At 47.2% G+C, this 12,318-nt stretch overlaps 1 protein-coding gene across 1 annotated transcript in view; it reads left to right on the top strand.

Annotated features, from left to right (window-relative positions):
* The first annotated feature begins 272 nt into the window (after nucleotides 1–272).
* The window catches only part of PLS3 (plastin 3), a 50,636-nt gene continuing 38,590 nt past the window's right edge, over nucleotides 273–12,318 (top strand). Inside the window, exons 1-2 of the mRNA XM_044682960.1 lie at nucleotides 273–310; nucleotides 4,210–4,299. Of these exons, the coding sequence (XP_044538895.1) occupies nucleotides 4,230–4,299 (70 nt within the window). The 5' untranslated portion in view covers nucleotides 273–310; nucleotides 4,210–4,229. The remainder of the gene's footprint in view (nucleotides 311–4,209; nucleotides 4,300–12,318) is intronic.

The raw sequence follows: 12,318 nt of genomic DNA, 5'->3' as shown, positions 1-12,318 counted from the left end.
CGAGAGGTCTGGGCTTTGGTTTGGTTTTTCTGGGGAAAAACAATGGAACTGGTTCGGAGTTTCCTCCCAGAGGGTGTGGTTGGGAGTGGAGCAGGAGATGCAGTCATGGTTTCTGGTCTGCTTGGCCGAATTCTACCAGACATCGGAGGGAGCGGGAGTGAAGAAGGCCCCCCCCACCCATACCCCTTACAGCAGACCCTCTAGTTGAGGGCTTTTGGGGGAGTCGCAGCTGATCTCTTTCTTCATCTTTCAGGTCCTGGGATTACCCCAAAGGCTCACCCTGGTGCTCACCCACTTCTGGGCCAAGAAGGTAAGAGCTTTCTTCAAGGGTTTTCAGTCCCAGGGAGTTTCCGGAGGCTTGGCCTTGGGGTGGGGGTTGGGGGCTGGGACTAGAGGAGGAAAATGCTTTGGAAGGCTGAGAGGATGCGAGGAGGCCCAGAGACACCATGTGACTTGCTGCTGGTGGTTACACAGCCATTACAGGGCAGTTCAGATCTGTGGCCCACTCCAGACATTTGCCCCTGGCCACATGGCTCTTCTTTTGAATATCAGGAGCAGGAGCTGAGGCCAGCTCTTCCTGATTCTGGGCTTCCTGGCCCAACATAACTGCCAACATCTCACTGTCTGTGTGTGGCCCACAGTGGATTCAGGAGACTCGGGTTCCAGTCAGGGCCTTGCCCTTACTGGAGCGGCTCTGAGGGAGACGTCCCTGGCCGTAGCCGTATTTCCTCTGAGGCTTGTGGCCGGGGGTGGGCAATGCCCTTTTCTGACTCTTCTGGAGTTCGTGCTGCTTGATGGGCCCGTGTTACGTACACGTCATCTCCTCATGAGAACGCAAGGACGTAAGACTCATTGACCCGTGTGTGCCTGAGTGGGACGAGGCTGCACCGTATAGCCACAATTACCCTAAATGGCAGAGAACAAGGTAGTTGTGGCGCTTTTTGTAGCGCTGGTGTGAGGGACAGTCAGCCCTCTTTTAGTCTAAGAATGGCCTATCGTGTGATGATGTGAAAGGCGGGGAGTCTCCACAGACAGGTAGGGCCATGGCAGGAGAAGCCTGTTAGGAAGAGGAAAAGGGAAGGGATGAGCCAGTTGTAGATGGCCAAGAGGTGGTCCAAGTCACTCCATGCCGTGGCGCATCCAGCACCTCCCACCAAGGACTGGCTTCTGTTATCCTCAGTATCTCCTTTGGGGAGAGTGGGACTGGAGCCCAGATGGGGAATCATTCCCCACATGCGCTCCTCCCCCCCCAACATTGGCAGCCTCTCTGTAAATCAGGGCCTGTGGTGGGGAGCACTTCAAGGTTGGGCAACTTCTATGGCAGAAGTAGGACTTACCCTCAGGCCTCCTTGATGGCAGGAACTTCCGTCTCTCCCTATACTCTGCCAGGTTGCCCCTCAAGGCCCCTTTGGTCATAGGCCCACAGATTCAGAGCTGAAAGGGCTTCCATGGTGACTTAGAAAACGACCAAACAAACATTATCCGCCTTGTATATATATTTTAATTTTAAACCCTTAACTTCTGTGTATTGGCTCTTTGGTGGAAGAGTGGTAAGGGTGGGCAATGGGGGTCAAGTGACTTGCCCAGGGTCACCCAGCTGGGAAGTGTCTGAGGCTGGATTTGAACCCAGGACCTCCCATCTCTAGGCCTGACTCTCAATCCACTGAGCTACCCAGCTGTCCCCCTCCCCCCCCCCGGCCTTGTATATTTTTATTGATTTTGTCCAACATTTTCCAATTAAATTTTAATCAGGCCCCAAGTTTGATGTCTGTATTATTAGTCCACCCATCTCCCTTGAATTTACAGCTACAGCCAACAGGGCTCAGAGTGGTAAAGAGACTTGGCCGAGGTCTTTCTGAGAGTAATCAGCCCTCCCCCTGCTTTCACATTTCAGTTGTCCCCGTCTTTGGTCGGTTGTGTGCTCTCTTTCTGTTAGACTAGCATTCCTGGGGAGGGAGGGAGGGCTAATGGGGCCTTTTGAGTTTTGGTCTTACTTTGTATCCCCAGAAATCCTTATACAGTTGGCTATTAGAAAGGGGGAATACTTTGAAGGTGAACAACGGAAGGTGGCTGAGTGGGACAAATGAGATCATGATGCGTGAGCCACTCTGGCACACCTATTTCTTGTCTGTTGTTTTTAGCCAATGGGTGCTAGCCTTAGCCTTTATCCTTTTCAGAAACTAACTTTCTTTGGCTCACGAGGCCCCCCTCTTATCCTGATGGAGGCATCCGTATTTTGCCAGTAGACTATGTATGTGGGAAAATGTTTGCTTGCATGCCAGAGAGAGGAGAGGAAATTGTTGTTTTCCTTCCTGGATTACGCACGCTTTTCCGCGGTACGGGCCGGGCGCTGGAGGTGTATCTAAGAGAAAAAAGTCCCTCCTCTCAAGGCGCTTACATTCTGTCATCAGAGATACGGTGCACATATAAAAGTACGTTCACATTAAATACCAACAAATACCAGACAGTTACAGAGGGGGAGGGCTCTAAGGGGGACAGCCAGGACAAAGCCGCAGTGATGGGCAATGGAGCGGTCAGTTTGCTTGGCCCTCTGACGAGGAGAGGGGAAAGAGAGGCTGGGCTGAGGGAGCCGCTAGAATTTACTGAGCAGGGAAATGATACAGATTGATCTGGAGCGAAGGAAGATCACTTGATCAGCTGTATGAGTGATGGACTGGCATAGGGTGAGAGTTGAGGCACAGGGGCACCAATTTGGGAAGTGATTGCAATAGAGGAGGAGGGGTTAGAGAGAGGAGGTGCTGTGGAGACAGACGTGATCAAATTGGGTTTCCTATGTGGGATGAAGAAAAAGGAGGAGCCGAGGATGACTCCTAGCTTAGATACCTGCGAGAGTGGAAGAATGCTTGCGTCTCTGAAAGGACTACAGAAGTCGAAAAGAAGGGGGGCTTTGGTGGGGGAAAGAGAATGAGATCTGACCTGCAGATGTCCCCAGGACATCTAGTTGGGAAAGTCTTTGGGGGAGCCATATAGACCCCGAAAGGCAAGAAAATAGAAGTAACCAGATTCACGGGGGGCACTGAGAGAGAAACCGGCCCAGGATAGAGCAAACCCAAGTAGAAGGCATGCTAGAGATGATAGCCTAGAAAGGGAGATGGGGAAGGAACAGGCAGGACAGAGTCCCGTAAATGGGCCCAGAGAAATACAAGGGTCTGGGAGGAGAAGGTCATCAGCAGTGTTGCCAAATAGAGAAAGGTCAGGAAGAATGAAGGCCGATCAAAAACCATCCATTCATTTGGCAATGAAGCGATGCCTGCTAATTTAGGAGTGAGGAGCTTCAATCCAGTGATAAGATTAGAATCCCGATTGCACAGGTCTAGCGTGTAAGCCAGAGGAGAGGGGTGGAAGGAAGCCAGTGGAGACTGGAAAAGAGACGTGATAAAGTCTGATAATTTGAGGAGATGATAGAAGCTAGCGAATGGGCACATTGGAAAGCAGAGGAGAAGGAATCTGTGGCCAGATGTGGGGGAAGCTGAAGATTAGAGTGAGATGGTGACCGATTTGAGGAGTTGGTCTTGGGAAGGAGAGAACGCAAGAGGATATCCAGAAGGTTTGGAAGCTCAGTGGGTCAGTGAGAAACTCAATGAAGGTTTCAGCCAAGATAGTTGGGAAGGGAGATGGAGGGGGTTTCAGGAGGAAAGGCAAGGTCTAGAGCAGCGGTTCCCAAATGTTTTTGGCCTCCCGCCCCCTTTCCAGAAAAATCTTCCTTAGCGTCCTGGAAATTAATTTTTTAAAAATTTTAATAGCAATTAATAGGAAAGATCAATGCGCCTGTGGCCATCACCGCTCCTGGATCGCTGCAGCAGCCACCAGGGGGCGGTGGCACCCACTTTGGGAATCACTGGTCTAGAAGGTCTTCTTGGAGGAGCAAGAAAGGAAATCAGTGTCAAAGATGGGAGGATAGTAAAGGGCAAGTCCAGGGTCTTTCCTTCAAGGGCAGATAAGATGGAGGGGCTTGGGGAAAGGGCCCACAAGCCTGGAAGGACCCCATAGAGAAGGCACACGATCAACAAATACTTCTGGAACAGACTTCCTCTGTGAAGCTGCCATTCCAGGCTTCTGTGCTCACAGAGCTGCTTTCCTTTACACAGCAGCCTCAGGTGATGCTTTTGCCAGTATGAGGAAAAAAAATCCTTAGCAAATCCAACCCCTAAATGACTAATTTTTTGGACTTTTGTGATTTCTCTGCAGATTCTGACTCAGTTGAGGAGATGGCTGGTTCCACCCAACAGATTTCCAAAGATGAACTTGAAGAACTGAGGGAGGCCTTTGCAAAAGTCGGTGAGTCATTCTGGGAAATACGGTACAGCTGTATGTGTGTGAATGGACGCAAGTTGCCATCATTGCGTCCCCTTCAGGGAAATTGGCCAGAAGGGAGGGAACAAAGGTTTCGTGTAAGCAGGTCTGGTGGCATTGAGTTCTCATTTAGCTGCCACTCACCCCATATATACCCTGTATTTCCAAGTCTTGTTTCTCTCCTCTTCTAGAGCCAGCACCCCTGGATCATCTCTCTTGGGCTACTTCTTTCTAGCTGGCTTTTCTGCCGCCATTCTCTCTCCTCTACAATTCAGCCTTTACAAAGCCACCAAAAATAATCCTCAGGCACAGGGTCAACCCTTTTCACTTCTCTGGGCAGCTTAGGTAGCCTAGTGGCTACACCAGCAGTTATGCAGAGGTCAGAGGCGGCTAACAAACCTAACCTGGGTGTCCAAAGAACTTGACATTGACCAATGCCCATGGACCACTGTTCTTGCAACTTAGAATCTTTTAAAGATTTGCCTCAAATATGTCCAGTGGGACTTGAACTCGGCACTTTTGGATTTAGAGGTCAGCTGTTGTCTCTTAGCTTTTCCCTTTCCCAATGCCTTTGTGCCACTCTGCCTCACTTACATCAAGTCAAGACCTCACCCGGTCATGTCATTGGTCCTCGAGGATGGCAGACACACAGCAAGAAAGGAAGCGAGGGCACTAGGAGGCCCCATGCATGGCAGTGGCTGTGTCTCATAGCTCCATTCTTCCCATGTGTCCATAGGCTTTTGTGTCTGGGTTGGGGTGAGGAAGGGCGAGGCCCTCCAGACTCAGCCACTCTGTTATATGAACTCGGTAGGTAGACCTAAGCTTCGTGCTTGTCTGCTGGTAGTCAACCTTCAGAGCTTGGCCGACTTGGTGTTTGGGGGAATCCAGCCCAGGCCCCGCAGGCCCCAGTCTAGCCTCAGCTGGGAATGATTAAGCCGCCACTTCTGTTTGTCTGTCGAGTGGGCTCCCTCAACCGGAGGCGGAGACTGTGAGAACAAAAAAAGCTCATGTCCAGCTAAGCATCTGGAGCTATTTAGCTGTTGCCTTTTGAAAAGCCTTCATGCCCAAGGAAGGCTCCGCTCACTTAGCTGCCTGGTGAGATGGAGGGCACACTCTGTTCTGCTGCACAGTCATCATTTGGCAAATCCTCTCAGATCAGTGAGCCCCGGGCTCCTTCCCGGCAAACCAGGAGCTCCCCTGATCCTCTGAGCACCTCCCCCATGTGTGTGTTCAAGCCCAGTCCAAGTGAAAATCAGAGGAAGAAATGCTGGTCTAACCCAACGACTGAGTTGAAGATGAAAGCATTTCTGCGTTTCCCTATGAAAAAGCTTTCCCTGGCCGTCCCAACCCCGTTACCTCCTCGACACCGAGGACCCCGATTTCTCTTATTTCTTGCCATTCGATGCGTCCAAGGCCAACTCGGCCCCCTCCCCGGGCCCCGTGCTCCCACACTCCTGTTTTTCGCAGGTATCTCCTAGCCCCCTGGGCCACCTGGATTGGAGCCGTGTCGAGCAGCGGCTAGAATCTCACCCACTGGAGTTCTGGCCTTGCTTTCTCCAGACGAGTACTTAAAATAGCTTAAATAACAGGATGCAAGGGGAGGGAGGGAAAAACACAACATTTCCTTTTAAGGCTACGTATTCCTTGGTGTGATTCAAACTTTGGGCAAGGACATGGCTGTATAATCAGCTTATTGACTTGAAAGTCGGTGTTGGGGAGTGAACCGGCATTTAAACAATTACTTTGAGTAAAGGGCATAAGAAGATTTACTTTGAAACAGAAAGCAGATGTAAAAACTGCAGCTGCTTCGAGGAGAGAAAAGGAAGGGAAGGAAAAAGGAGGAAAACTTGCTCTCTGGATGAACGCAGAAGCCAAAGTCATCGATGGCCACAGGCGGCGTGTCCTGTGGGTAACGGGAGTCCTGAAGTGGGAAGGAGGAGTTCATGCTGCCTTATTTATTTGGGGGAAGACCGGTGAGGATAAATGTGACTGCGAAGATGGCGACCTTATTGCCAGGGAGCGCTCCTCTCTTCACAGGGGCTATGTTTCAGGACCCAGACAAGGCCCATGTTGGCCGCCCTCCTACTAGGGTGGATCTTAGCTTTGAACTGACAGGAAGCAACAGAGGCCAGCGAGTCTGGCCCTTCCTTCGAAAGAGGAGAGATGGGCTGGCAGAGAGGGGCCGAGTCTCGCCCGGAACAGAGGTCTCTGACTCTTGCTTGAGAATGTTTGGCTGCTGTCGACTTGGACATGTCGAGGGCCAAACCGTACCTGTTCAGAGGTCCCCCTTCTTCATAGTGTGTCAACAGGAGAATCGGGGCAGAGGTGGTGAGAGGACCAGGACTCTTGTCACCGTGATGAGATGCTCGTCTGTCCTCACAGGATCCTAGGTCAGGAAGGCACCTGAGAGAATGGAGAGCTGCAGAGCTGTCAGGGTCCTCAGAAACAGCTAATCCCACCCTTCTCCTTTTACGGAGGAGATAACGGAACTACCAAAGAGATCCGGGGATTTGCCCAAGGTCACACAAATAGTAAGAAGAGTCATGATTTGAACTCGGGCCCTCTCACTCTTTTCCCTACACGCCATAATACCTCTCATTCATTCCAAGGATTTTGTGCCTGTTTGGTCTCTCATAAACTTGGGATCTAGCAAAACCTGGCTAAGGAGATTTGCCCAGCAGATGTCCTTTACACAATGGCTTCGCTGATCAGGTGGAGACTTCCTTTCCTTGTCTTCTCCACACAGATTTGGCCTCTGCCACAGTCTATGGTGGAGGGAAACGGTGGGAGCTGCTTCTGGAAAGGAAGCGTCGATCTTTTAAAAAAACACAAAAGGGGACCTTTCTTTGCAGGACTTTTTTAAAAAAGTTAATTGTTAGCCATTTGCAGCCTCCTTCTGCCTCTTCTTTGAAATAGGAACCGCTCCCTCCCCCAAATAGATGCTTGGGAACTCCATGGAAGGCTCGACTGCTGCTTCAAAAGGCCAATTAAAAGCTGGAGGCCTTCAGGCATAGACCGGTGTGACAGGCATGAACAGCTGCCAGTAGCAGCACCTTAAGTGGCCAAATGTAAGGGAGAAAGTGTGAGAGCCCAGGAAGGACATGGAAACACTGATGGGAAGGCGCCTTGCCAACTAAGCTTTGGGGAGAGCATTCCCCTCCTGGCAGTGGAGACGACCCGATGAGGGAGCCTATGGGTTAGTGTTCAGACTAAAGAGCGAATTCTTAGGGGCCAGAAGCAAGCTCTCCGCTCTCTGTCCAGAAGTCAAGCTTTCGGGGGCCCTGCGGCGAGTGGCCAATTCCAGCTAGGACCTTATTGATCATTGGCTTGCTGAAAGCTGCCCTTGTTCCTAGGGAGAATCCAGTGAGCTCCTAATTGTAAAAAGTGCTTGGCCCACCGTACAGATGTTTCTCCCTTCTTTGGCCCTTTGAGAGGTGCAGAGAAAGGGGAGTAGTTGGTTGGTCCCCGCTACCTCTACTCTACCATCATAGACCAGTCGCTGACTTGCACCAGTGGAGGCAGTTTCCACACCCTAATTCCCCCCTCCATAGAAATCAGACGTCAGGACCGAAAAACAAACCAAAACCAACACTGGGTCCAGGAAGATTGCCCGTGCCCAGGCTGAAGTCACATTGCTGTCATGCTTCATGGTTTAGAAAGCGCTTTCCCTGTAACCCCAGGGGAGTCACAAGACCTAACCCTCATCCAGTCCAACTCTGTCCATTGGCAGAGGGGGAAACTAAAGCTCAGAGAAGGATAGGGACTTGTCCAGAGTCTCAGAGGTGGTAAGGAGCACAGGCTGCTGGTTCTTTGATCGGGGGCCTCTGATAGGAGAACAAGTGCTCCTTCCAAAGAAATATGTCTTTGGGGGGCGGCTGGGTAGCTCAGTGGATGGAGAACTAGGCCTAGAGACGGGAGGTCCACACACTTCCCAGCTGTGTGACCTTGGGCAAGTCCCTTGACCCCCATTGCCCACCCTTACCACTCTTCCACCTAGGAGCCAATACACAGAAGTTAAGGGTTTAAAAATGTAAAAAAAAAACAAAAACAAAAACAAACAAAGAAATATGTCTTGGCCAGTATTATGCCCATTTTCCCCAAAGAGAAAGCTGGCCTGTTTCAAGGTCTCAAAGCTCTAGTCGGTGCCATACGTGTTAGAGGTCAAACAGAGTCCTTCTGACTCCCTTGCTTGTCACTGTAATTAGTCACTATTGAACACAGATGCTTCCTAGTCGTTGTTCTCCCCAGCCAGCCGATTTCTTTTCTGGAGGGTTCTAAAGTCATCTGTTCCAGAAAGCAGTCATCTGACCTCTTGAAAAACCTGAACTTCACATCCTGTTCCAGCGGCATATTCTTATCTAGAGTGGTGCAATTCAGATTCCCCATTAATGTGTCAACTAGCTCTTGCTACTAAGGCCAGTCCTGGCCTAGGTGTTGCAAGGCCTGCATTTATAATCTGGTCCTCCCACCGATCCTCCAGCTGGCTAGCAATAAACAAAACTCAAACCATCCTAAGTGTGTACCAGCTCCCACGCCCTGGCCATGTCCAGCAATTGGATGTCTTTAAGGCCTTTTACATTCATTTCTTCTCTCCCGGTGCCAGTGCCAAATTTCGTTACTTAATGACAATCCTTTTAGTCACAGAGATTCAATAACGCTCTTTCCTTATCTCCCCACTTAGAGACTCTGCTGTACTTTTTCCTGATTAGTGCTACTTTCTTTCTCCCTCCCCGACCCACCAACAGCTACTGCCTTTCAACATTAGTCCCGTAACAGTTTCGGATCTAGCCTACGTTAGCTCCGTTTTAGGGTGGCTGCTTCCTGGCACGATAATCTGGGGCCAAATCCCAGCTCTGTGACCAGTCAAAAGACAGTGGCACACAGGAGGTCACAGGGATGTTTTGTAGGGTGATCATTGGGGCGAATGGAGGATACCTTGAGGGGCAATCATCTCCCTTCCATGGGCTTCTGGGAAATGAAGGAGCTGGGGACGATTTCTTTAAAGGCCCTTCCTACTTCAGAACCTGACAGATGGCACTGTGGTGCAATGGTAAACCAGATTGCAGAGATGTTGGTGGTGGAGTAGGGACCTTAGGCTTGCCACCTGACCTGGGCCTCTGAGAGGTGTGGATGAGATGACTAACACGGTCCCTTCTAGCTTACAGCCTATGATCCTAAACTATCTGCAAATTACCATTTCTGGAAGGTTCTTATACATACTGAGTCCTCTCATCGTGTGTCAATTTCTGTGTTGTCTTTATTTTGGATACAGCCATTGTGAAATGCTCTGTCATAAAATCATAGCTCACCAGACCTATGAAGACCCGTAGAGCCTGTCTTAGTAAATCACTTGAGATGAGGTCTCATTGTTCCACCTAGGACGAAAGGGCCAATTCACAGGCTCTTATTTCCATCGCTAATCAGTATGGAAGCTTTGCCCTGCTCCGTTTTTCCCTACTTGGGTGAGTTTGCCCCTCCTCAGGCAATCAGGTGTGACAGGAGAACCACCATAACCAGCAGCCCTCTTATTTTACATTGGTGGAATCTGAGGCCTGTCCAAATTGGAGAAAGGAATTTCCCAGGGTCCTAATACAGACATGCAAGTAATTCAAGTCTTGTCCCAGTAGAACATTAGCTTAAGAAAGGCACTGTTTTTCATTTTGTTTTTGTATCTCTAGTGCAGTGATTCCCAAAGTGGGCGCCACCGCCCCCTGGTGGGTGCTGCAGCGATCCAGGGGGAGCGATGATGGCCACAGGTGCCTTTAGCTTTCCTATTAATTGCTATTAAAATTAAAAAAAATTAATTTTCAGGGGGCTAAGGAAGATTTTTTTCTGGAAAGGGGGCGGGAGGCCAAAAGAGTTTGGGAACCCCTGCTCTAGTGCCTCCCACATAGCTAGACAGACACCTAGTGATAGATAAGTAGATATATCTATATAATCTTCATAAGTAGATATATAAAACAAGCCTAGAAAGGTATGTAATAAATAAGTTATTTATATATATATAAATGTAAAATAAAGTCTAGAAAGGCAGTTAGCAAACAGATTTTATATATATGAAAAGAGTTATACACACAAGATAGCTCTCTCTCTATATATACACACATATATATGTCTATATAAAGCACAAGTCTTGAAAAGCAGGTAGGAAGTAGATTATTTATATATATATATATATATATACATACATACATATATACTAGACTAGAAAGGTAGAAAATAGACACTATATAAAAATAAAACAAGTCTAGAAATGTGGTAAAGAAATAGATTTTTCATATGTACATTTAAGTCTAGGAAGTAGATTTTGTATGTGTGTGTGTATAAGACAAGTCTATAAAGGTAGGTAAGAAATACAATTTTAATATATATGTTTAACAAGATGTCTAGGAAGGAAATAGATTTTAAATAGATAAATCAAGTCTGGAAATTAGGAAATAGATTATGTGTATGTGTATATAAAACAAGTCTAGAAAGATAGGAAACAGATTATATGTATGTGCGTGTGTGTATCACACACATGTCTAGAAAGGTAATAGATATCATGATCTTTTTTTTCTCCTCTTCCACCCCTTTCCAAGATGGCAGGTATTATTAATATGCAAGTTATGCATGTATTATCGTACAATACATATTTCCACATTTGCCATGTTGTGAAAAAAAAACACATTGCTTACACTAGAGAAAAATTAATGGAGGAAATAACGTGAAGAATGGTATGCTTCAGTCTGAATTCAGACTATATCAGTTCTTTCGATGGCAGTGGATAACCATTTTCCTCACGAGTCCTGAATCCTTGTATTGTTAATAGTTATTCACAGTTGATCTTCGTACAACGTTCTGCTGGTTCTTCTCACGTCACTTTGCATCACTTCATATAAGGTATTTTTGTGATTGTCTTGTTTGTCATTTCTTATGGCATAATGGTATTCCGTTACAATTATGTACCACAAATTGTTTAGCTATTACCCAATTGATGGGCATCTCTTCAGTTTCTAGTTCTTTGCCACTACAAAAAGAGCTTTCATAAATATTTTTGTACAAGTAGGTCCTTTACTCCATCTTTGATCTTTTGGGGATAGAGACTCAGTAGTTTATAATTTTGTTTATTTGTCAGATTTGCCAGTCTGATAGGTGTGAAGATGGACTCTCAGAATTGTTTTAATTTGTATTTCTCTAATTAATGTGAATTGGAGCACTTTTTTCATATGACTAAAGAGTTTTAATGACTTTATCTGAGAATTGCCTAGTCATATCATTTGACTGAATTTTTGTGTTCTTATAACTTTGACTCAGTTCTCTATATATTTGAGAAATGAAGCTTTTATCAGAGATTTTTTCCCAGTTTTTTGTTTGTCTTCTAATTTTGGTTGCATTGGTTTTGTTTGTGCAGTGAACATGCACAAAGATTTTGAGGATATATATGTGTGTGTGTATATATATAAGAAAGGTAGGTGTATGTCTCTTGGTGTCTATCTCTCCTAGGTATCTGCATATCTCCCAATCACCGTAGGTGTCTGTCTACCTATCCAATGTCTCTCTCTCTCCTCTGTCTTTAGGTGTCTGCCTGTATCTAACTTTCTCTTTGTTGATGGGTGTGTATATCTATCTGTCTTTCTCTCTCCACCTCTCTAGATGTCTATGTATCTCTCTCTAGGTGCCTATCTCATTCAAGTGTCTCTTCCAGTGTGTGGCTGTCTCTAGATGTCTTATGTGGCTATTTATATTTCTAGAGTTCTGTCTGTCTCCTTAGGTACATCAGTCTGTGTATCTCTAGCTGTCTGTCACTTTAGTTGCCCATCTATCTCTGTCTGTCTATCCACCTATTTCTTTACACGTCTATCTCTATCTAGGCCACAGGTAAAGGAGACTTGCCAAGGTCAGATCAAAAAAGTGCCATTGCCAAGTTCAGATTCAAAGTAAGAAAAAAAGGTCACCATTAAGTTCAAACAAAAACATGTCATCAAGTTCAAGGGCAAATGAGAATTTCCAATAGGCAAGTTC

The sequence above is a fragment of the Gracilinanus agilis genome, chromosome X (genome assembly GCF_016433145.1).
Source record: "Gracilinanus agilis isolate LMUSP501 chromosome X, AgileGrace, whole genome shotgun sequence".
Lineage (NCBI taxonomy): Eukaryota > Metazoa > Chordata > Mammalia > Didelphimorphia > Didelphidae > Gracilinanus > Gracilinanus agilis.
The sequence above is the reverse complement of the archived record's forward strand: the minus strand, read 5'-3'. Positions and strand labels throughout refer to the sequence as shown.